This window comes from Xyrauchen texanus, chromosome 6 (assembly GCF_025860055.1).
Source record: "Xyrauchen texanus isolate HMW12.3.18 chromosome 6, RBS_HiC_50CHRs, whole genome shotgun sequence".
Taxonomy (NCBI): Eukaryota; Metazoa; Chordata; class Actinopteri; order Cypriniformes; family Catostomidae; genus Xyrauchen; species Xyrauchen texanus.
Genome location: NC_068281.1, coordinates 19,041,262 through 19,067,659, shown reverse-complemented (window position 1 = coordinate 19,067,659; position 26,398 = coordinate 19,041,262). Strand labels below are relative to the sequence as shown.

Sequence of the window (26,398 nt, the reverse complement as noted above, 5' to 3'; positions counted from 1 at the left end):
TAATCTCTGATTTAAGCGACCGGGTGTTGCCTTACCACATGTGATCGAATCACCCGAGACGCATCTTAATACCAAGTATAAACAGGGTCTAAAATGTTTTTAAGATGTTGTTATTGAGATAAGTTTATGTAGAGGAAAAATTGCTCGCAAACCATAGTGATGTTTGATATGTGAGTAAATAATTGTTTTGAGAAGGTTCTTTTGAGGGAATTCTGAACGATTCATTAGCGAATATGTCAGAATCATCATGAATTTTTAAAATTCTTATCCAGTAATCACAAGTGAATGGATACACAATACACTGAAATTCTGGTTTCTATATCTTGTTGGTAAAAATCTGATACTACTGGACTCTGAAGATGTTTGTCAGTCTGAAAACTCTGCGTTTCATTAAATGCAAAAATTGTATTGACATTTCCAACCCTGAATGCCTTCAGTGGGCCTTTAAATATGGGCTAATTGGCCATCTTGAGCTTATTGTAATTTAAATTGATATGTTCCCCAAAGTCAGTCATTCAATAACAAATTAATTTCTTTCTTTGTTTAGGGACAAACAATTATAGCTCGGCATTGAACAGTTTGCTAACAAGTGCTGCATCGGAATACTGCATGGCAGTCAGCACAGTGCACTACAATGAATTAACAGAGAAAGACCAATGGGTCTTACTATATAGTATGTTGTAATGCATTAGGACAAAGTTATATGAGCACTACAATGAATGTGTGTGTGTAGCGTTTGCAGAGCAGGTGAAACATTTGCAATGACTCACAATTCTGCAGGCTACACCCCTTCATCATTTTCATTGAGCACTAATTAAATGATCTAGTTATATGAAGTGTGTGGGTGCAGCTAGACCTGGTTGTCTGTACAAATCAGTGTTCAACAGTATCCACAGGCCTGAGCAGCTTTTGAACTTTGAGGAGCATTGAAACTATTCTTAAGGTATCATCATTAAAGATATAGCAGACTGATTTTATTTATAAAAACATATATGATGAGATCTGATAGGTAAGGGATAAAATAGAGTCAGTCAGAAAAAGAAAATTGCATAATTAACCCCAACAGTGTGACAGGGCCCTGACACGAAGCAGATTTGAGTTTAAATTATTTTATTACAGGTGAAACTCGAAAAATTAGAATATCGTGCAAAAGTTAATTAATTTCAGTAATTCAACTTAAAAGGTGAAACTAATATATTATATAGACTCATTACAAGCAAAGTAAGATATTTCAAGCCTTTATTTGATATAATTTTGATGATTATGGCTTACAGCTTATGAAAACCCCAAATTCAGAATCTCAGAAAATTAGAATATTGTGAAAAGGTTCAGTATTGTAGGCTCAAAGTGTCACACTCTAATCAGCTAAACACCTGCAAAGGGTTCCTGAGCCTTTAAATGGTCTCTCAGTCTGGTTCAGTTGAATTCACAATCATGGCGAAGACTGCTGACCTGACAGTTGTGCAGAAAACCATCATTGACACCCTCCACAAGGAGGGAAAGCCTCAAAAGGTAATTGCAAAAGAAGTTGGATGTTCTCAAAGTGCTGTATCAAAGCACATTAATAGAAAGTTAAGTGGAAGGGAAAAGTGTGGAAGAAAAAGGTGCACAAGCAGCAGGGATGACCGTAGCCTGGAGAGGATTGTCAGGAAAAGGCCATTCAAATGTGTGGGGAGCTTCACAAGGAGTGGACTGAGGCTGGAGTTACTGCATCAAGAGCCACCACACACAGGCGGGTCCTGGACATGGGCTTCAAATGTCAAACGTCTTACCTGGGCTAAAGAAAAAAATAACTGGTCTGTTGCTCAGTGGTCCAAAGTCCTCTTTTCTGATGAGAGCAAATTTTGCATCTCATTTGGAAACCAAGGTCCCAGAGTCTGGAGGAAGAATGGAGAGGCACACAATCCAAGATGCTTGAAGTCCAGTGTGAAGTTTCCACAGTCTGTGTTGGTTTGGGGAGCCATGTCATCGGCTGGTGTTGGTCCACTGTGCTTTATTAAGTCCAGAGTCAACGCAGCCGTCTACCGGGACATTTTAGAGCACTTCATGCTTCCTTCAGCAGACAAGCTTTATGGAGATGCTGACTTCATTTTCCAGCAGGACTTGGCACCTGCCCACACTGCCAAAAGTACCAAAACCTGGTTCAGTGACCATGGTATTACTGTGCTTGATTGGCCAGCAAACTCGCCTGACCTGAACCCCATAGAGAATTTATGGGGCATTGCCAAGAGAAAGATGAGAGACATGAGACCAAACAATGCAGAAGAGCTGAAGGCCGCTATTGAAGCATCTTGGTCTTCCATAACACCTCAGCAGTGCCACAGGCTGATAGCATCCATGCCACGCCGCATTGAGGCAGTAATTAATGCAAAAGGGGCCCAAACCAAGTACTGAGTACATATGCATGATTATACTTTTCAGAGGGCCGACATTTCTGTATTTAAAATCCTTTTTTTTTTATTGATTTCATGTAATATTCTAATTTTCTGAGATTCTGAATTTGGGGTTTTCATAAGCTGTAAGCCATAATCATCAAAATTATATCAAATAAAGGCTTGAAATAGCTTACTTTGCTTGTAATGAGTCTATATAATTTATTAGTTTCACCTTTTAAGTTGAATTACTGAAATTAATGAACTTTTGCACGATATTCTAATTTTTCGAGTTTCACCTGTATGTGTGTAGGAAGAGTCTGTGGAGTAGACACTAGCACTAATATGTAGGAAATAATTTGCCTGGAACAGGTCAATTATACAGCTTAGAAAAATATTTGACTGAGTTATACTCTGATTGCCCAATCAGAATTAAGTATTCCAGAGTGTACCTTTAAAAATTATTGCACAAATTTTCTCTGACATAACTGCAAATTAAAGAAACAGAAAGTACCTAATTGGTAATTTATAGTGCATTGTCTTTTAAAAACCTGCATCAGTATAGCTAGTTGCAATTAATTTTAAATATGTTCCATTGGCACTCACTGAATGGAGCCACACCTCCAGGCCCCTCCCATTTCCCCACCAATGGCCCAAGGGTAGAACAGATCCTGCATGGAACAGTGTCAGTCTTCTCTGAGTTATCAGACTGACCTAGAAACAGTTCTGCTTCTGACCCTGCTTACACACTGATGCTTGCTTGAATGCTGTAGATTCCTGCTTGAGTAAGGGCTACTCTGGGGTATACCATGGAACATTTAAAGGTAAGAAAAACATTGAACACATTTTTTGTTTTGTTTTTTATAAAAAATAACAATCCAGCCTATAAATATTTGAGGTCTCAAATAAGTTATAGGACTCATTTACGCAAACCAAGGATGGTTGTACCAAGCCAGTTACTTTTTACCTTCTGTGGAACACAAAAGGAGATGTTAATCTCAATGTTAGCCTTAGTTACCATTCACTGTCATGACATCTTTTTCCCATACAATGAAAGTGAAGAGTGATTGAGGCTCTCAGTCCCTTAGATATTTCCTAAGATCTCCTATTGTGTTCCATAGAAGAAGGAAAATCAAAAAGGGTTGGAATATCATGTAACAGAATTTTCATTTAAAAAATGGAAATGTCCCTTTAAGAACTCATAATTTGTGGATGAACTTGTCAAGAAAATCATTCAGAAATGACAAATACTAGTATATCATTTTGTGAATTGAAAGTCGTCACAAGTAACTAGGAATTAGAAAATAGTGAGTTTCAGAAAAGTGCTTTTAGGTTCTTTAATCACTGTGAAATTTGTTTCAAGCTCCCAATAATGGATAGGTCCCATTTTGCATATTGAACAGACAGTCTTATGTGGAATGCTGCCATACATGCCCTGAACAGTGTGTATGACAAGGCAAGTTTATTTAGTCATACTTTAAATATTCTGTAACAGTGGTGTAGTAACATGAGGAATTAAGGTGGTGGATTTTTGTCATTCTGAATTTAACATGTTGATTCATAATTCAGTGATTAACAATGATGTTTTGATGTGGATGTAGGAAGGGCCCTAGAAGGCGTTTGACTCCAGGTTTTTTAGAAAACAATTATTTGTTTAGAAGATTGTTTGGGGGCATTGCCATTAAAACAAGGGACATCATAAGAGAATAGTAAATATAATTTACTATTGAGTGCATTTGGTTATGTATAATGGGCAATTTCTTGGCTCTTATGTGACCATGGATAGCAATTTTTAGACCTAATAACTCCTGTAAGATTGCAACCCATACTGCCCAATGTTTAACAGTTGCAATAGGCATTACAGATTGAAGGCAGACTCGTGCTTTCTCCAAACGTGAATCATTATTCACATACAGCTGTATCACAAAGCTGCTTATTCACTTCTGTAATAAGGTTCTATCTTTGTACATTTAGCAACTATCTTAAGTGTCTGTCTGTAAATTCATACCAGTGAGCTGCGACTTGTGACCACTGTTTCTTTTGGACAATATACTTTCATCAATGTGTGAGCAAATGCAGTCAATAATCAATGCTTTGATAATTGTGCAGTTTTTGTGACCAATTCACCTACAATTTGGTGTAAACTTTGGAACTTTACTGCCACATGTTCACATGAAAGTCATAATTGTCAGATGTCTTTTGACACATACAGGGATATCTTTGTAGCTATATTTTAATTTGCCATTAGCTCCATTTCAGATAGTGTGTCTATTATTTTCTTAACCACCTACATATTAGACTACCAAATGTCATGCTCTTAGCAGTAATTACTCAATCAGATGGCTTACAATGAACAGAGAATGTCAAAGAAAAGAGAACTCTTCGAGAACCAGATTAGCATGTGTTGCTGGGACTGATGTAACGGTATTTAGACAGTGTAAATTTCACTCATATTGGTGTGTATGCAAGAGTGTGTTGATTGAGCATGACTGACGTGAACTTTTAGTGACCTGACACTTGGACCACCATCACTTCCCCACTTTTTGTGTCTTTTGACCAGGTTTGAGATGCCCTGCCTTGAGTCACCATTGCAAATGATTGATCAAGCATGAGAAGTGTGTTTTCACAGTCTGAGCCAATGTGAGGGCAGGAATGTGACCCGTTGCTCACAGGGTGAGAAGCCGCAGCTCTGCATCTTTAGCAGAATTACTTTCACCTCACAGAGATTGAATAATGGCTTCTTTAAGGACTGTCCATGCTGGTTAATTTCATTCCAGTGGAGGAGAACGAACCCGCCCTTGTTTACTCCTTGAGTGTTTTTAGGGGCCTTAACTAAAGGAGTTAACCAGGTCTGGTGAAATATGGAAGATATGTACTTGTCCATCTTGAGTTTCTTTTGTCTTAAGGAATGAATTCACTGTGGCCTTCTCACCTTTTTCTTCCAAGCTTTAGTATTAGGAATTTTCATTAATGTAAAGATTACTTGTTTTTTAAGTTACACTTGTTTAATTAAGCTCTTTCCTATCCCTGTCATTGTTAGGACAAATATGTTGGCCCACTTCAAACCTGCAGCATTGGTTGAGAACAAAGTTGACATGTTGGGTCACTCTAACAAACAGAGTAAAGCTTTGAAAGGCCAACAGTGTTCCCTTACAGAAAGGTAACCTACAAATGGCTAACTTTTAACTTGTTATATTAACTTTACAACAGGAATAGGAAAAAAATTAGGACTGTTGATTTAACGATCGTATAAATAATGCTTTAAAAAACAATTCAAGCTTGAAGTACATTTCTTTTTTATGAACCATGTCAATAGGATGCAGTTCAGTGCACCTCAACAAACCTCATAAGCAGCACAGCCACAGAATAAGAGCATTTCACACAGGTCGCGTTCTTGTTAGCTTGGTGAAGCACAACAGAATACAGGGATCTTGATATGTGATTTTTAAAGTTTCAACTTTAAAACTTTTTTCTTAACACAGTGTCTTAGAAACGCAGCATATGTGATGCTGAAAACCAGTGAGATAGTCCAAAAGTTGACAGATTTACGAATTCAATGCAAATGGAGTGCTGTCAACTGAAGGATTTATATATGCAATACATTTTGACCTGAATATCTGAACTGTTATGTTTATTATAGGCCATACATCTGATATTTATAATATATTTATAATATATTTATAAAATATTTGAATTATTATATTTATATTATTATTTATATTTAATTATATTTATGTAGGGGCCGCTCTCAGCAAATAATGATTTTATGTGATTAAATGCAATTTCATTCGATTAAATAATCAGCAGGTCATGTAATTAATTATAAGTACAATTTTTAATTCATTGACAGCACTAGAAAAAAGTTTTGTAACATAAAAACAAAAATACTTCATGTTTAACTTTCACTTAATGGACCCTTTTCACAGACTTTGAATGAACAATGCCTTCAATATTTTTAGCTGCAAAAATCTAGCAATTTTATGTATATTTTCAATTTTGTATTTATTGTGTAATTATTTGTAATTATAAGCATACATTTATAACATTATTATTTGTGTTATATTACCCTGTCATTAATCTATAAGCAATAGCCTAATAATAATAATAAAACACAGTCACCTCTGCTTCGACTCGATGGGGTTTCAAATTCAGCTGCTGAGGGAGTGACAGTAAATTTGTCATCTTTCTGTCTTTCTGACAGCCCTTTTTTTTCTTTTGGTAATTCGTGGAATTTAAATATTGGATTTTTATTCTTTTTTTGTTGGACCAATGGGAAAATAATATTTGCTTTGATATCCTGTTCAGAGCTATAAGTGTTCACCCTGCTAGTTTACTTGTTATATTTTATGTGAAAAGAGTCAATTGCATGAGATTAATTATAAGGCCTCTTTTCCTTTCTTTTTTTCTCCCCTTTTCTCCCCAATTTGGCATGCCCAATTCTCAATTCGCTCTAAGTCTTCATGTAGTCGTAGTGATTAAATTCAGGTGATGGAGGAGGAATCTCAGTTGCCTCCGCATCTGAAACTCATCTTATCACATGGCTTGTTGAGCACATTACTGCTGAGACCTAGCATGTGTGGAGGCTCACGGTATTCTCTGCGGCATCCACACACAACTCACTATGTGCCCCACCGAGACCGAGACATTACAGTGACCACAAGGAGGTTAACTTAACGTGACTTTACCCACCTTAGCGACCTAGCCAATTGGTTGCTTAGGAAGCCTGACTGGAGTCACTCAGCATGCCCTGGATTCAAACTTGCGACTCCAGGTGTGTTAGACAGCGTCTTTACTTGCTGAGCTACCCATGCACCTTTTCATTGTTTTTTGGCTGTGAACACAACCATTGGTCTTACCTCTGACCTTGATAAACAAACCAGGGGTGAATGTCTTGCTGAAGTCTTTGATCAAGCCTGTTGTATGTCTCATCTCATCCTCTCCCAAGGAAAATGAATGCCTCAATCAGCAGAGAAGGAGAGAATGTTGCCTTTGAAATGTGACATGGGGTCAGTAGAGGGCACTGAAAAATGAAATGGTCGGCTTCAAAGAGGTGGGGAACACAATGGACTTGTGTGTTCCTCAACCATTTTAATAGAGCTTAGAGCACATTTCCTCCTTTTAACATGTCTTCAGTCACATCTTTGTCTCTCACTCTCTTTTTCACTCCCTCTCTCTTGTTTTTCCCCTTTTTCTTGCTCCGGTGTCATTATTTTCACCTCCTCCTTTATCAAAACTCACTAGCATGATGGGAATGTTGCAGTTTCTCTTTATGGCTTCTTGCAGCATTAGTCAGCAGTGAATCACTAATCTCCTTTACTTTTGGACCTGTGCAGACCTGTAAAGTTTCAATAATGATCAGGTTTGCTTTGGTTGCTGGGTCGACTATTGTAGATTAAATGAACATGGGTTTTAACCACTGGAATCAGATATTCCCATATTCTGAACTGAATAGTTTATGAACTGAATTGAATCTTTTCCTTCCTTCTTTCCTTCCATTTAGTCACTAAGCACACACTTTTAGCCAACTTGACTTACAAATTAAGAACATAAGCAATTTGTAGTACAACAGTCAACAATATCTGCAGTAATGAACTGTTAAGTGTTTCTTTTCCCTCCTTCCTACCTTCTTTTTATTCTGTTTACTTATTTTATTCATTCTCTCTTCTTTTTTTACCTTCCTTCTTTCCTTTCCAATTTACTTTACTCTTCTTTTGTTTTTCCTACCTACCTTCCTTCCCCCTTTTTGCCTTCATTCAACCATTCCACTATTTCTTTCTTTCTTTCTTTCTTTCTTTGAGTCTGTTCCCCATGATACTTTGTGAGTGTGTGTGTGATTGTGTCTAAGTCTTTTGTAAAGGGGCAGATGGGCCCAGCTGTGCGATCTCTCTGTCGCTCTCTCTCTCTCTCTCTCTCTCTCTCTCTCTCACTGTGTGTGTGTGTATGTGTGTGTGTGTGTGTGCTCAGCAACATGGTGATAGCTCAAACACCTAGGCATTCCACAGAGCAGCTGTGAGGCAGGGATCATAGAGTGTATCATAAAGTTTATCTTAGATATTGTAAAGTAACTACTATAAATAACTATGACTTCTGAATGAAGGTTCCTCCTAAAGAAACTGGTTTTTAACATCCTAAATATTTGCTAGACATAACCAAGCATATACAGTTTTTCATGACTATAATGCTCATTTCTGGGTAGAAATTGATTGAAATTATTATTATTTTTTTTTTATAAATGAATCCACTGCAGTCAGTCTCTCCTTTTTTCTCCAACAACCACTGAACTACACGCACAAGACTGTGGGATATCACTGGCAGCAAAGGATACATCCACTACCTTCTAAAATCAACTAGATTAAAACAGCTTATAAATCATACTAAATTATGTTTTTGAAAATATAAAAATGCAGAAAGTTTTCTGTGAGGGTTAGGTTTAGGGTTAGGGTTAGGGGATAGAGTGTATAGTTTGCACAGTATAAAAACCATTATGTCTATTGAAAGTCCACATAAAACTTGAAAACCTAACGTGTGGGTGTGATGCCATTAAAATAATTCAATGCTCAGAGACTTAAGAGTGTCATCCTATACTTCATCTGAAAATGTTTTTGAAAATTTTAATTTTAATTTTAAAAAGACACATTAATTGAGAGACTGCGTGGAATATTTATTCTTTAAAAAAAAATTGACATGACTAATTAATTAGGTCATTAAAAATTTTAAACTTTAAAAGTTTACTAAACTTGTCTGTGTTATTTGTCAACTACGTATTTGTAAAGTAGAATTGCTCACTGGTAGGTCTGCTCTCTGGTCTTTTGTATCAAGTTTGGATTAATCTCCAGAGCTGCAGGGAACATTGCAAACATAGACGCTGAATGTTCATCTGCAGCTTGCCCAGCGTGCGGGCAGAGAACATGTTCTGGTGAGATCCTGCACTTGCCTTAGAGGTCAGCACAAAGAGCTTTTGATGAGAACAGATGGAGAGGGTAGACTTGAAATCAGCCCGTCAAGACCAAATGTTTGTCTTGTGCACATGACTTCAGTTCAAATCAAGTTCGCTCCATTACGCTCCTCGAGGCTTCAACAGCTCTTGCGTGTAACTTTGATTTAGAGTTTTACACAACATTTTCTCCATATTCTTAGTTGACTTTAAAATTTTTGACACACTGTCTTGACTGCCTCACCCTCTTATTGCATCACATTTTTACTTTTTTATTTTTAGGGTGCCCACAGTCGTGGAAATATCAGTGAATTTTAAAATTGTGATTTGCAGGACTGAAAAAGTCATGAAAGTCCCAAAAAGTCAAGGAAAACTCTTTGTTGTGAAGTAAATATTTTCTAGTTATTCTCAGTTCAAAAATATTTAATTGACTAGAAAATCTCTTTGACATTTTTTTATTTTATTTATTTATTTAAACAGTCATCATGAACAACTGCAAAAGTCATGGACATTAATAGGTCAAAAGGTGTGGGAACCCTGTTTATTGTCTTAATGGGACAGTAATGGGATCGTGAAATGGTGCAGACCAAACTAGAACCTGCATCCCCATTGGAGCATCACATCTGTGTGTTCAAGCAATCATTCAACAAAATTGTCTGCAGTATGTGCTCTGCCACTGTGCAAGGGCTCTGAATTCTTGTGACACATTTTTAGCATTTTTTGCCAATATCTTATGTTCAGAGAAGTATTCTCAAGTTCTGTTTTGCCTGAACTTATTTTAAACATAATATGTTCTCACTCAATCATGAAAAGTATACATGTGTGTTGTTTTTACCAAGCAAAATAGTTTTCATTCAGCCTGGAAAACACGTTGGCCACTATCTTACAATCTGTACATGTGTCTATGTTTCAGAATGGGGCAGTTCCAGGTGAGCCAGTGAAGAAAGATGAAAACTCTAGAAGGGGAAACTGGGGCAACCAGATTGAGTTTGTCCTCACCAGTGTGGGTTATGCAGTGGGACTTGGCAATGTCTGGAGGTTCCCTTACCTCTGTTACAGAAATGGAGGAGGTGACCATCGTGTTTAATCATTTATTTGTCTTTATTGTCTTATTAAATAAAATCTTCACTTCTTCTACATTCTCTTTCTTTCAATACCTCTCCAGCAGTTTGGCTTGTATTTTATACTTTCTTGCCTGATTACTAAAGTAGAATAATTGTTGACATTATGTTAACAAAGTCTATGGATGTAATCTACAGCTATATTGGTGGAATTCAGGGTTTTGTTTTCATGCAATTTGAATCCCATTAAAATTCCCTTTTCCCTTAAAAGGACAGTCCTCTTGCATCAAGTCTCATAACACTCCTCTGTAAATAGACCTGCATGGCAAGACAAAGGTTTAGCAGCAGTTATACAGAGATTTTATAATCCCCAGTGGCCTGCCCCATAACCCAGTGCCCCATTAGCTCATACACCCCGAGCTGAGGCTATACCCTGAATTAGCCTATATATCAAACAAGAAACAGAAGCCACAGATTACATGTAATGTACTTGTAGTCATGAACTACAGTTCAATAAATCTTATAGTAGTTTGTTGCATTTAAAAAATTGTTCATCTGCCCAAGACCAGATGCTCTTATCATCAGTCATACCACTGAGTTTGAATGTTCACATTATGTTACGTGTATTATAGTTACATGTTTTGTTCCACTCTAGTGTAACTAAGCAACATAACATGAGTGGTTATGCTGTTGTATGAGTATCAGCACAGCTGTGATTCTTTTGCAGGAAATCACAGCTGTGCTGATGTTAGTGCAAAAGCATGATTCAATTCACTTCAATTCTGCTATTTGTAAAGTGCTTTTTAAAATAAATAGTACCTTCCCAGACAGCAAACCAAAATCAGTAGTGACTAATATGTTTGCCACATCCAAAAGATGTATATATGGTGGAAGAAACCTTATTAGGAACTAGACAGTGTTATTACAAGTTTGATATTGCATTTATGCAACAGCTCTATGAACTACTATAAAGATAATATCAAGTGAATGGCATTTCAAAAACAGTGTGGGCAGCTATTTGTTTTACCAGTTCCAAAAGAAGCCAAAGCAGCGAACACTGACAAGCAGAGTGATGCAAAAATGTAAATGTTCCAGTGCTATTATACAACTATTCAGTACCCTGGAATGCCGCTCATCCAGTCAAATGAATGGACTGAAACGTGCTGTTGTATAATAACGATTATAACACGGGTGTTAACCTACTGTATTTCAAATGAATTGAAAGGTTATTGTGGAACACCGTAATGGAATGAGACGTTGGCTAAATTGTTTCAGTTTCTATCATCAGCTTCTGAAGACTAGTGTGTCAGAGTGAAGCGAATGTTATGTAACTGTGTGTGTGTGTGTGTGTGTGTGTGTGTGGGTTTGGGTGGTTTATGAGGACTTTTTTTTTAGGTTACAAACTGATAATTACAAGGGTATTATACCATAAATGTGGTTTATGAGGACATTTCTAGTGATCCCCATAATTGAAATTGCTTAAAAAAACATACTAAACTATGTTTTTTTAAAATGTAAAAGTGCAGAAAGTATTTTGTGAGGGTTAGGTTTAGGGCATAGAATCTATTGTTTGACAGTATAAAAATCATGTCTATGGAGAGACCTCATAAGGATAGCCGCACCAACATATGTGTGTGTGTGTGTGTGTGTGTGTGTGTGTGTGTGTGTGTGTGTGTGTGTGTGTGAATGAATGTGTATCACAGGTGCCTTTATGTTCCCATACTTCATCATGCTGGTGTTCTGCGGCATCCCTCTGTTCTTCCTGGAGCTCTCGTTTGGGCAATTCACCTCCCTCGGGTGCCTGGGAGTCTGGAAGGTCAGCCCCATGTTTAAAGGTGAACATGCTTTTTTGGTCATTTAAAAACAGGTTTGAAAACAACTCTGAAACCAATAAAACTGAATCAGGTCATTTAAAGTAAAATTAGTGATAATATTAATATTATGACCACAATTGTTTAATTTTTTAATTGTTTAATTTTTGACTTGTTTGGTTTGTTCTCTGTCCTCACAGGTGTGGGCTATGGAATGATGGTTGTGTCCACCTACATTGGGATATATTACAATGTGGTGATATGCATTTCATTTTATTACTTCTTCATGTCCATGACAAACCTGCTGCCCTGGACATACTGTAACAACCCTTGGAACACTCCTGACTGCAGTGGAGTGGTGAGCCCTCCTCGAGCTAATGCAACCTTTGCCAATGTGTCTGCTGTTGTTTCGGGGGTGACTGAAATAGTCAATCGCACCAAGAGGACCAGTCCTAGTGAAGAGTACTGGAGGTAATAAACAAAAACAAAACATCCACACACTCAAACATATTCCTCCTAGAAATGTTGTTTTGTGCTCCTGTTTAATAAGTGGACCCAGTAAGTGAGAAGACACTTTTTATTCAAAGTGACTTACAGGGACCTGGGGTTAAGTGTCTTTCTCATGGAGGGGACCAGATAAGAAAACTTTTATCATCCATGAACTTTAAATGCTTTGATTTCTGGCTTGGGAAGCTGATAAGTGGTTGACGTGATATTTTGGTGGGACGAATGTTTATTAAGTTCCTTTTTTAGTGAGGGATGAATTACAAGCCATATTGTTAATGTAAGATAGATCTCCTAAAACAAGCTTATTACTTTGTTTCTTAATTATTGCAGTTATATGTGTATACTACAATTGGAGCGTTCTAGTTTTGTCACACCATTTCTGAACTAACATGTCTGTGATTGAGTACAATGCTCAACCACTGAATGTTTTTTTTGTTTTAAGGCTGTGGTGAAGCTTCACAGATATTTACACAAGTATCAATGCACTGGGAACAGAGATATCTTATTGAGCAGCCCAAAAGGGTACACCAAGATAATTGTAAATGCACTCTATTACTCTCTTTATAGTAATTTCAAAGAAAGATACACTCATTTAAAATTTCTGTTGTAAACTTGATCCTTAAAGGCTGATTATTACTACTCTGTTTGGTCTAGTCATGTTGTAATGCTTATGTATTTGTCTTGATGTTGGGATCAGGATGAATTGGACTTGACAGATGTGTTTGTTGAATAATGCTTGAACACAGAGAAGGCTGACCTAAGACAGTGGAACAGAATGTTTTGTTTTTCTAAGTGTGTGAATGTGTTGTGGTATGCGGGTCTGAATGAATGCTTCACTTTACGGCCAGTGGTCAGAGAATACGAGGCTTTGACCATGAGACGTGTATGCAACTGGGCTAACATCTTTATAAATGATTTGTGCTCTCAGGGTCATGTTGTTTCTGTAGTATGAAAGACATTCTTGTTCTTTCCTTCTGTAAACTCATTCATTGTGTGGCTGAGGTTGTTTTGGATGGGTCTGTCTTGAAATTTCCAATTGCTTGTTATAGAAAGCTTCTGTATAGCTCAGATATTTAACTTGAAAGAAAACTCATGGAATCACATAAAGAATTGTAAAAAATAGCATGATTTGATCAATGATGTTTTTTATGCAGCATAGTAATGGCCATAGGAAATATTTTAGTTTTACATGGTCCACACTCTGTCTTAATTATTGTATATCCTACATTCACTTACATTCTCTGCCTCACTGATTTTGCGCTCACAGGAACTATGTGCTGAATATCTCTGATGGTATTGGGAACTTTGGAGAGGTGCGTCTGCCCATTCTTGGTTGTCTGGCTGTGTCTTGGTTTGTGGTGTTCCTCTGTCTAATTCGAGGAGTTAAATCCTCAGGCAAGGTTAGTAGAACATACTTCAACTCCTTCAGGGGGGACACTACAATTTTATAATTTTACACTGTACAAAAAATACATGTACTACACATACAGTATACTGTAGACCAGGGGGTGAGGGATAGACATACATTCAATGGGCTGCACTGTTTAATATCATGGTGTTGATCGTTTAGCTAGATGTCTTAACAACAAAAAAAATAAATTCCAGTGGATAAAAAACAATCCCTGTCAGCCTTGTTTACATAGTGCAAAATAACCTACCACACATAACCTGGTGTCCTGTAACATTACAAGCTTCATTAGTTTAAGCACTTGGTCTAATTCTGGAATATTTGTCATGTGTTTCTGACTTTGTGTGTTTTAAAATGCTGTCTGTCTTCAGGTGGTCTATTTCACAGCGACCTTCCCTTATGTGGTGTTGACTATTCTTTTCATCAGAGGAATCACACTGGATGGTGCCATCAGTGGTATCAAATACTACCTGACCCCTCAGTGGCAGAAAATTCTAGATGCCAAGGTTCATATGCAGCATATTTGTATAATTCACCCAAAAGTGAAAATTCTGTCATATACTCATGTTCAGGACCATATCTCTTTCTTTCTTTCTTTCTTTCTTTCTTTCTTTCTTTCTTTCTTTCTTTCTTTCTTTCTTTCGTGAAACATAATCAATGTTAATATAGCAAATAAAGATAATTGATATTGTACTATTTTAGCACAATACCATTTATTTTGTGTTCTGTAGGTGTGGGGGGATGCAGCTTCTCAGATTTTCTACTCTCTGGGATGTGCCTGGGGTGGGCTTATTACCATGGCTTCATATAACAAGTTTCATAATAACTGTTTCAGGTAATGACCACTTCATGTATTTATTTGCATAATTTAAATCGTTTTTTTATTCTGATTTTGATGGGCAAAATAGAGAGATTTCCTGTCTTCTGTAAGGATAACTATTGCAATGGGAGATGAAGATGGGAGTGTTTCGATTAACAATCATCACACAGTTTACTGATATGGATAGAGTTGAACGTTAGATTAGCAGCCTTGGTAGAAAGCTGGAGAAGTGTGTACTGAAAAAAATATATACGGACAGGAAAAAGAAGAGAGACTGCAAGAAAAAAAATGCAGGAAAAACACAAAATATCAGCATCAATCTGAGAGCTCAGTATTGTACCAACAATACAGTAATGTACCAACATGCTAGGAGACTTTCCATTAGGATGCATTACTTTGTAGCTCCCCCATGTGGCTGGTATTGCTTAATGCATATAAAAACTTATATGTAATGTAATGTAATGGAAGTTGCGACCGACTTTACTTCAGAATCGTGACATATTTCTGAGTGAAACGGAATATTGAATGAGACAAAATAGAGGGTGGGCATGATTTTATCCACTGGGAATTGATATGATCTAGAAAAATAGGCGTTCCATACAGAACACGGCCGCCCCCCCCAATAGGGCTAATCAGCCGAGGAGAGGGATAAAGCCAGATGTGGCATTTCAGGAGAGAGAGAGCCACACGCAGCTGCCATGTGGGTTTATTTTTGTGTCTTTTTAAGATTTCATTAAACATTTTTTGGACTGTTCAGCCGGTTCCCGCCTCCTCCTTGCCCATCCTTAACCTTGTTACTCCCTCCTTCTTCGAAATGCAAAAAATCAAGCCATCGGGCCCGCAACAAGAGGATTTGGGGGATTGGGAAAAGGGTTTTTTGGAGAGCCACAACCTAAAATGCAGCTCAACATCACTGTTTGTTACGCGTCTTTTTTACTCTCCGTCAAAGCACAGCGTTCACCCAAAAATTTTAATTCTGTCATTATTTATACACCCTCATGATACACCTCAGCCTCATTGGAGCTTCAAAAGAGACATCTCCATTCACTTGCATTTTAAGGACCTACTGAGCTAAGCTATATTTCTATTTTTCTTTAAATGTGTTCTGCTGAAGAAAAAAAGTCATGCACACCTGGGATATCATGAGGGTGTATAAATAATTACAGAATTTTTATTTTTGGGTGAACTATCCTTTTAAAGCTTTCATTCACTGAAAATTTTAAATGCTGTCATCTTATACTCACTTTCATGTTGTTCAAACCCTATGACTTGCTTCTATAGAAGAAGAAACACATTTTTTTTTTTTTAAGTAAACTATCCCTTTAACTGTGATGAACTGATTTGAAAAATGATGGAATGAATTTCAGTGCTCATTCGTTTGGTTATAATTATGATATGATTGCATTTTTTCTTCTCTCTATGTCGAACAGAGACAGTATCATCATCAGTGTAACAAACTGTGCTACCAGTGTGTATGCTGGCTTTGTTATTTTCTCCATCCTTGGATTTATGGCTCATCATCTGGGGGTGGATGTGTCAGAGGTGGCTGATCATGGGCCGGGCCTGGCATTTGTGGCCTACCCAGAGGCCCTAACACTGCTGCCCATATCCCCAATCTGGTCCCTGCTCTTCTTCTTTATGCTCATTCTACTGGGCCTGGGCACTCAGGTAAGATTAACGTTCATAAAACAACACTCACACCACAGCAAGTAGGTGCTGAGTCAAAAAGTACTATCAAAAAACAGATAAACTTGCACTAACTTATTGTTTCAAAAAATGTGTCTTTAATAAATAAATATACTGCAGGGTTTTTCCTGATTCGAAATTAGGTGGTACCATCCTGATAAAACAAAAGCTAACCTGTTCAACATTCAATTAATTAAATACAACTTAACAGCTAATGTGTTCATTTATATTTAACAAACAGCAAACTTGATTAACCTCTTAATAATAAGATAATAAGATCATCTCTGATCTCAGGTAGGTGGGTGGGTATGATGGGAATAGACGATATGTAGAGACCAATCGGCCACTGTTTTACAGCTTGGATTGGACTGATCGCTTAGATTGACAGGTCTTGATTTACCATGCACACAACGGAAACAGTGCTGTTTCTTATTACTTGTTACTTATTCTGTGTAAATATGTTTCTGGTTTATTGTGGCATTTACAAATGTAAGTAGTTCTTATGTTCAGTAAAACCCTCAGATCACTTGTTTGTAGAGTTTTTTGGACTTTTGATAAAAAAGGCTACCTTGGTTCCAAATGCCATAACTTCCTTTGAGATAACAATACAAAATGTTGCCCAGATACAGTTGACATGATGTCAAGCATGAATAATTAACAAAATGAATAAATAAACTGCATCTCTTTCTCAGCAGTGTTGTAACATAAGAGCCTCCAAACATGATATGTGCATGTTTGCATTTTTTTAGAAAATCAAGATTATGCGTGGTTAGTAAATTTTTAAGTCACTGAAATAAGGCCATGAAACACATAATAGATTTTGTAGATTCACAGAATTAACTTTTATAGGACACTTTCTGTGTTAGAAAGGCTGTATCGGATCACGCTCTTCTTCTGAGGTAAATTCACAATGTGTCTTCCTCCAAAAACAATAATGAGATCAAACGGGAAAGACGGTACCTCTCGTTGGTTTCATAGGGATTATACAATCAGAGAATATTTAAATTGGTTCATTTAAAAGTAGGCAATTAAATCTTTCTATAGACATATTTATCGTGTCTGCAAGGCAAGTATGCGCTAAGTTTTGGTTCATTTTCTTGATGCACTCCAGACAGAAGTTCACGGAGGCCGAGACGGCAAAAAAACGCATCCTGTATGATTTCTTTATTTTACAAATAAATCAATATAAAAAAAAAACAACTTAAACAGGAGCAATTCAAATATTGAATTTTGTGGACAATTCCGACCCTGCACGACACGTTAACTGTGTGGAGGCTGTGACAAAGAATGTCAAAGAGGGGGAGGGGCTTGTGTGGTCTCGCAGAATTACAACTTAAATGCAGATGTCGGGCACACTTTTAATTGAGAATTGATGCCAAGTGCCAAATTTAAATAAAAACTAAAATATGAATTAAAAAAAATAAGAAATGACTTGCAAAAAGGGAACTTATCTAGTGAAAGAGAGCGGGTGCTTGAGCACCACTTGGGGTCTATCTGTGCACGTGACTGCCTGCCTGAGTTTCGTCGACAGTCCAAGGCGGCACAAAATTTGACAGGGACCCTGCCAAAAAAAACCTGTACTTTTGGAGCAGTACACTAAGTGTGTGAGTTTTTCTCCGTTTTTTTCACTCTGATAAGATTTTCATGTATTTCTCATTTCATATATTTCTCATTGCCTTTTTTTGTTGTTTTGCATTTTATTTTGTGTGCAATCAATGCATCTTGTACAGAAACATACAAATTGAAACATGCAGGTTCATACCTTGTTTTGAAGATAATTTCACCATTAGGTGTTCTATCTATTTTTTGTCTTCTAAGCTTTATAGTTTAAGGATTTTAAAGTTAAAGTTTGAGAATCTCCGATTGACTTACACTTATAGAAAGTGCAGTGTAATCATTCTTCATTGTAATACTGTATTTGCATACTTAATTGTGATTGTTTTTTCCCTTTGTCTATTTATGCTATCTTGGCTATGCTTTATCTGTATTACATATTAATATAAATCTCTTTCTACCTTTATCTACATTTATATTCACTTCTTTATTTAACAATGTTTACACCTAAACTTAAACATTATTATTTTGCTACCTTGCAAGCACAATTGTTTTCTTTCAGGAAATGCAAATCTAGTTTTACTTGTAGTTAATGTGTGGTAAGTATGGTAAAATTCCTTTCTTTCTTTTGTGTAATTATAATATTCTTCTAATGTTTGTTTAGTTCTGTTTGTTGGAGACATTGGTAACAGCTGTAGTAGATGAGATTGGAACTGATTGGATTATCAAAAATAAGACTTACGTCACTCTGGGAGTGGCCGTAATAGGCTTCCTCCTCGGAGTACCACTGACAACACGGGTGAGTAATGCAAATACACTCAAAAAGGAAATCATACATGACTTTTATCCACAGATTGACCTGAGCTGTTGTGTTGTGTGTGATGTAGGCAGGGATATACTGGTTGCTGCTTATGGACAACTATGCTGCCAGTTTCTCTCTAGTCGTCATCTCTTGCATCATGTGCATTTGCATAATGTATGTCTATGGTGAGTCCTCTTTGTCTCTTTCTGCATGACTATGTTAAGTTCACAGCAGCTGGTTTTAAACTGAGGAGTTCATCTCTACATTGTGTTTCCATTCAGGTCACAAAAAATATTTTAAAGATGTGGAGATGATGCTGGGATTCCCTCCTCCAGCTTTCTTCAGGATCTGCTGGAGATTTGTGTCTCCTTTAATTATTACTGTGAGTAATGGCAATGCTGAGCTGGATAATTCTCTCTCTCAGTTTGATTAAAGCTATGATTATAGATCACCTTGAAATTCAATAGATTTGTTCATTTATTATTATTAGAAGCTTTACAGTATATGTGAATGAAATACTAGAAACCTTTGAGCCATCATTTGCTAAAGATTCTATTTAAAATGGTTTCACCAAATAAACTTGCAGACCAGTTCAGTTGGCAGTTTCTTTTTTGTGAAGCAGATTTCTACAAATTGTCCTATTAATTTATTTTTTGTTTCTGTCTCTTCACAGTTCATTCTGATTTTTACAGTGATCCAGTACAAGCCTATCACCTACAATGACTATGTATACCCCAACTGGTCATTGGTCATTGGATTTGCCATGGCTATGTCTTCAGTTATCTGTATACCAATCTACGCACTTTATAAGATTGCTATGTCTGAAGGATCTACATTTTTAGAGGTAAGACATATGTTTGGGTCCTTTAGAGCTATAGCTGTTCTATACAGTATATAAAGCTGTGTATAATATGAAATATATGGATAGTTCTAGTCCTGGATGCTGATTGGTCAATAGCCATGATCTACAGTATTCTCGATAATGCACAGCCTCAATTTGTTTCACAGCACATCACCCATAGCTGATAGTTATTCCTATTTAAATGAACATTTGAGCCCTTAATATTCTTATTTTGTGGCAAAAGTTTTATAAAAGCAATAATGCACACAAGGCTGTGCCATGTTGTGAATATTGTCATAAGGGGTAAGAGGTATAGGTTGAAGGGGTTGCTGGCATCTTAATACCTCCCTTCAGTCATGACTATATTCATAATATAGCACTTGTGCCTCACTGCTTTATTAACATTTGATTTATTGTGGATAAATATGATTAGAGGGACTTCAGAAAGGTGCACAAACTGTGTGCCACATAAATCGCTAGGAACTGCCTGCTCTTGGCTCTGAGAGCCTTTCGATCAGAAAGTTCACATCCTGACTTTTACGGAGAGCAATGTAGTTGTGGTGTATATAAACTCAATAAACTCTGGAGCAAGACCTGTCTCCTACGTGCGACACACATCATCTGGCCACCTGAGCAGCAGAGCAAGTTTACTCTAGCCTCAGGGTGCCACGACAGGGGAATGGAGACTTCAACCTCAATCAGTTCAGAGGAACTGGGAGGTATTTGGGAAGCCAGACTTGTTTGCCTCCCTGGAGACCACGCATCATCACCTCTTGTACTCCAATATAGCAAGTTTCACATTATTTTAAAATGCTTATGGGACCCTGTTTGAGCCAATAGATGTGTTAAGCATATCCATTCTCTCTTTGTGCTGCTAATTTCTTTTCCATCAGTAAAATGTGTTTTACTGGACGTTCAGGCCCTTTTGGTAAGCAACTCTTATTAGAGTTCGGACTGAGCCTGTCAAAATGGAGTCACCCGAGGCAAAAAGAAAGGGCATTATGCATGTTCACTGTCCAAACAAGTAAATTCAGGTTATTAAAAAAAATGTTTTTGCTGTTTAGGCTGCTCAAAGGGTTTAGCCGTCTTTAAGCAAAGAAATTCACACTGGGTCGTGGATGTTATTCCACTCGCTTGCGATTAGCAAGGCATACAATGTCCCATGGGTATAAAACTAATTCTACCTGAGAGTATAACCTCCTCCTGGGCATGGACAAAGGGCATGTCTCTAGAGGACATATGTCTGGCTCCAGCTTGGGCTTCTCCTCACATTTGTATGTATGTATGTATTGTATGTATCTTCCCTCTCCTCCCACATATTCATGAAGGAAGAGGGTTGACCACTAACCAATATAAATGGTTAAAATCGGTGTTAGATTAAAAACTATGGTCTCATAATTCCCTCTGTTGTGAATGCGAGCATGTGTGCATTTGTTCACTACCCTCTTGGCTAGTGTCATTGTGCCAAAGCCCAATATTTTACTACCATTTCAGCTAGTGACAAAGCCTTTGGCCAGGCGATCACTCTGCTGCTAAATGGTAATATGTGTTGAGACACTGGACCCTACCCAGCATGGCTATTGTTTCTGTATTGGCTTATTAGGGCAGTGATGGCTCAGCGGTTAAGGCTCTGGGTTACTGACCAGAAGGTCAGGGGTTCAAGCCCCAACACCACCAAGACACCACTGAGCAAGGCCCTTGAACCTATCTGCTCCAGGGGCGCTGTATCATGGCTGACCCTGCACTCTGACCCCAGCTTAGCTGGGATATGTGAAAAATAAATAATTTCACCATGTATATGCAGAAATGTATGTATAATGTGTGACAATTTATTTTTTATTTTATTGTTCCCAATTCTATCCTGTTTCTCAATAAGAAGGGTGGCCACAGTAATGCTTTTGACTACTATGTAAGGGCTAGTGGGCATTGCACATCAGTTCTACGATATTATGGTATAAGGCTCCCATAGCGTCAGCTACTGATGCAGTTTCAAAGTTACTTTCTTGAAATGGAACATCTTGGTTACTCATGCAACCTTGGTTCACTGAAATGAGACGCCAAGTAACTGTGCCACAGCTACTGATTTTTGACTGTTATGGGACAAGAGATATGCTCTCCTTCAGTACCGCCGCTCCCTATAAGCAGATCTGCGTAAGGCACCAACTCCCTAGGGGGGCACCGTCTTACCCTTATGCAGTTGCGGAACACAGACGATCACTTCATGCTCATATCATGCAGAACTCTGTGTAGGGCATCAATTTGGTCTGCGGCAGCCCTGCTCTCCTTCCTTCCATTTGGAAAATTCTGACGTGTGAAGCTAGGCTCTGGCTTAAATGCTCACGATGACAATCAGCATAGGCTAAACGCAAACAATAACTAGCCAATTGAATTGGCATGATGGTATAAGGTTTTAAAGTCCCATCCCCTGAAGGGTTCTCCCATAGCGTTAGCTTCTGATGCAGCATCTTGTTACTTCCTTTCAGGGAACCAAGGTTATGTGAGTAAGCAAGACATAAAATTTCTCAGCTACTGTAACTGTTTTTACATGTCTGATTTATTATTTCCTTTAAATAATTTACTTCCTTTGGCTTTTAAGTTACACCAAGCCTTTTGAAAGAGTTGCATCAGAGTTGATAAACCGATTGTTACTTCCTCAGCGTTTGAAGAACTCTGTGAAGCCTGACCCGGACTGGGGCCCTGCCCTCCAGGTGCACCGTAAGGGCCGATATGCCACCATGGGGCCTGAATCTGTAGAAGTGTGCCCTCTCAAAGAAGAGCTAAAGGATGAGGGGAAAGAGAAACTCAAAGAGGAGAAAGAAACAGAGGAGAAAAAGGATGAGATTGGTCTCACCATCCCTGGAAGCAATGGCTCCACGTTGAACCCCACACCCAGTGCATAGAGGACCCTTCCCCACCCTCGCCACAGGACGGTTCCCTCTCCCTGCCATCACACACTGCGGGACAGGCCACTATCGCTGGAGACCTTTACATATTGTAAGGGCTTTATGAAATCTAACCTCTAGAGGAATTGGTTGTCATCCAAAACCTTTTTCTTTTTGTACACATAATTTAATAGTGCAGACATGTTCATATACAGGAGATGTTTGCATGCACACAGTGTGTATATAGCACATTGTACAATATTTTCACTCTGTGTTGAGTAGACTGGTGACGTGACTGTAGTCGCAGCAGGAGCTACAGTGGGATTTAGATTATGTTTATTGGAGTGGCAGTGCTGGTCAGGTAAAAAGCTGAAGACCAAATAATCTTTGTAGCGATGTTGTAAAGGCCCATAATAACACTGTTGAGGTGGGATTATTATCATTTTCTACTTTGTATCCATTGCCATGTTTGGGAATAATCTTGATTACATTTAGTTATGGTGATGTGTAGTTGATGATCAAGATCATGTTTTTCAATGGCCAAGTGACTGATGTTTAATAAAATGCATGGATATGATATTATGCTATTCAATGATTGCAAATGAGACAAACAGATGAAATTAAATGAACATTATGTACACATTATCACCTTAAACTTTATATATAAATTTGATTATACATTGACAGGATTGCCAGAACATTTCGGAACTAATATAAAGGAGAGCTAACACTTTTGTTTACTGGCCAAGTCAACTTGGTTATCGGCTGATAACAATAATCTCAAAATGGATAATGTGTCATCTAAAAATATCAGCTGATTAATTTGCCTGAACTGATGTTTAGAACAGGTGTTTTTGTTCCAAACTATAAATGAGCATTGGCCAAGAGCATATCAAGAACTGAAAAGTGAAAGCATAAATGCAAAACAAAGAATATTTGGTCTTCAGCTATCACTGACAGAGGTATCTGGACTGAAGTATAACTTCTCAACTCCTTCTTGACTAACTTCTCCCATTCTCAGGGTTATACACAATTTGCTTTTTGCAAAATGTTTTCCAATGCCTTGAGATGATTTATTTGCTTATGTTAGGTGTTTGACATGAGAGGAGAGGGGTTTTCGTGTAGGAACTAACACATGAAATGCCAAATCTGTCTACTCTTCCGGGCATTTTAAAGCTAAATTGTGAGGCATCTCCTTAGCGAGGGAGTATGTGTGCAGTAACAGAAGCAGCTAGTTCCTCATTAGATTCAGTACTGTAGTATGCACACTAACCCTGCTTTTCACAGAATAAAAGAGGCATGTTACCAAAAACATGTGCACAAACCTTTATATGCTGATGTCTTAGCTGGTATGCTTGTTAATATGTGTGTGTGTGTTATACTTTTTTTTGTTGTCTACTCATATTAAGAGACTTGAATTGGTGTGTATCTGTCATTTAAAAGTATCTGTTTGTACTGAGCCATGCAGTCATGTGATTGAACTGAATTAGCACAGTTAGGTTGCATGCAGAAAGACCACAGGTTTTCCTTAGCAGAGAAAACATACATGTGTGTATATATATATATATATATATATACACACAAGAGAACCTATTGCAAATTAGATAATAACCACAATGTTTACTATTCCTCATGACTGATTGGTTTCACATGCAAACTATTAAGGTTTTTTAGGCAGGGACAGACTGAAATGGATATTTTGACCATGCTTAGATGTTTGTAGCATGATGTTTGCTTTCATATGATGGTAGTATATTGTTAATATAGCTGGATGGACTGTTGTCAAGATGCCACATATCATATCATTCCAGTGTTGTTTAAACAAGGCCCCTCTCTTACAATGCATACTTGGAGTAGCACAAATTCATGGTTACACTCTGAATATGTCTGGAAGATTGCCTGATTTTCCGTAATGGGGAGTCTAGTAATGCAGCTGCTAATGTGCTGATGGATCGAATAATGAAACTTCTGATAATTTTTTTCTCCTAAACAGTAAATCACTGTATACTGGGTAGTCAAGCCAAAGTAGCTTGGTATTATTTCTCTCCTGCAAATAGCATATGTCATAGTTGTCTGAAATGTTATTAATATCTGAATGAAGGCATAATATATATATATATATATACACAATGCACAATCTAACAGAAAAAGTAAAAAAAAAATATTTATGACAAGTAAAAAGTCATTCACACCACTTTTTTTAGATGTCTGTGTAAACGTGCTAGATGGATGTCTATCACAAGACAGTCTGACATTAAATCATGTGCAGGATTAAAAATTTGAGATATCAATAATTCAATTTTCACTAGTTAACATGCTAATTCTTGATACCTACTATGTGGAATTGCCATCAATGAAAATGCTACTTTTTGGTATCTCACAGATTCTTGAGATAAGGGACAAAACATGTTTAAAAGAGTTTTTATTTTTTAATACTAAATTAATTTTAAATGGATTTATTTGTAGACAAAGTCCTCAGCTAACGGACCATGTAAAGAAACAGGGTTTTTTTCCCTGACAATTGACATTTATTTACTTCATAACTTGCATCTTACTGTTATTAGTGTCAGCTCTGTCAGACACACTAAAAAGCATGCTATTTTAATTTGATGAGTGTAAAGTCTTTAATTATCTAATAATGATGTTCAGTGAAGGAGTTAAGTGATTAAATACATTCTATACATTTTCTGTTTTCTCACTGTTCTGAAAATTCTGAGAGTTGACATAATTGAGTATTTTTCCATTTTTAACCATGCGTTGTACACTGGAGTGATTTTTTTATTTATTTTTCCCCCTCAGTTGAAGCTACCTCTATAACTTAAACTCATATGCCAAAATGTATCCCACAATTCTAACAGGAATTATTGTAATGGGAATGACAGATTTGAAACTTAAATATTGTTTTTTAAATATGAAAAAATTATCAAACTTACCAGACCTTTCAAACTTTCCAGAGCAGGAAGTGGGACAGGGGTACTCTGAGTCATAGCTGACCATGACATTGTCTGATTTTCTCAAGATTATAAAAAATCTGAGATGATGCAAAGCGAAACTTTGATGGGGAGTTTTTTTTTTTAGATTTAACTTTTCCAGTATTTTTATTATTATGAATTTCTTGATTTTTAACATGAGATTAAGATGACTTTTGTATGCAAGTCATGCTTTGTTCTTTATCTCAAGAATCAGCGATCTAGTAAAAACATTTATTCTTGATATTACAAATTATGTTATTACACATGTAAATACACATTCTTGATATAAAAATTGGAAATTCAAATTGTATAAGCCATGATTATTGATATTTATTCTTGCATTTTCACTAGCAGAATTTCACAATGATCTGTCATTCGCTCCTGTTCAAAACGCAGTTAGAGATATCCATCATTTTTATTAGCTGAAATTGAAACTTAACAGATCAACTACTATTTATAATGTACAATTTACTAGTGAAAATGCTAATTTTTATATCAATGATTACATTGTTTCTAGTGCAAATGTTCATTCCTGATATTTACAAATTAATTACTGCTAGCAAAAATGCTAATTTGGTTTTCACCAGTGACAATGTTAATTTCACATATCTTCAAAAAAGCCTTTTAAGAATCTTGAATTACTCTTACATTTATTTATATCTACAATCCATTTCAAGGTTATATGAAATACCAAATCTAGCATGTTGAAATACATGATCACATAAAAAAAGAAAAGAAAATGGTTAAT

General features: G+C 37.0%; 1 protein-coding gene across 1 annotated transcript; it reads left to right on the top strand.

The window, feature by feature from the left end:
• The first annotated feature begins 3,086 nt into the window (after positions 1-3,086).
• Positions 3,087-26,398, top strand: LOC127645134 (sodium- and chloride-dependent glycine transporter 1-like). Its single transcript, XM_052128659.1, has 13 exons — positions 3,087-3,196; positions 10,220-10,376; positions 12,071-12,202; positions 12,379-12,649; positions 13,953-14,085; positions 14,465-14,599; positions 14,825-14,928; positions 16,344-16,581; positions 18,818-18,952; positions 19,041-19,140; positions 19,237-19,337; positions 19,629-19,799; positions 22,454-26,398. Exons 1-13 carry the CDS (start codon positions 3,182-3,184, stop codon positions 22,694-22,696), a joined length of 1,935 nt encoding a protein of 644 aa, XP_051984619.1. The 5' UTR covers positions 3,087-3,181; the 3' UTR covers positions 22,697-26,398.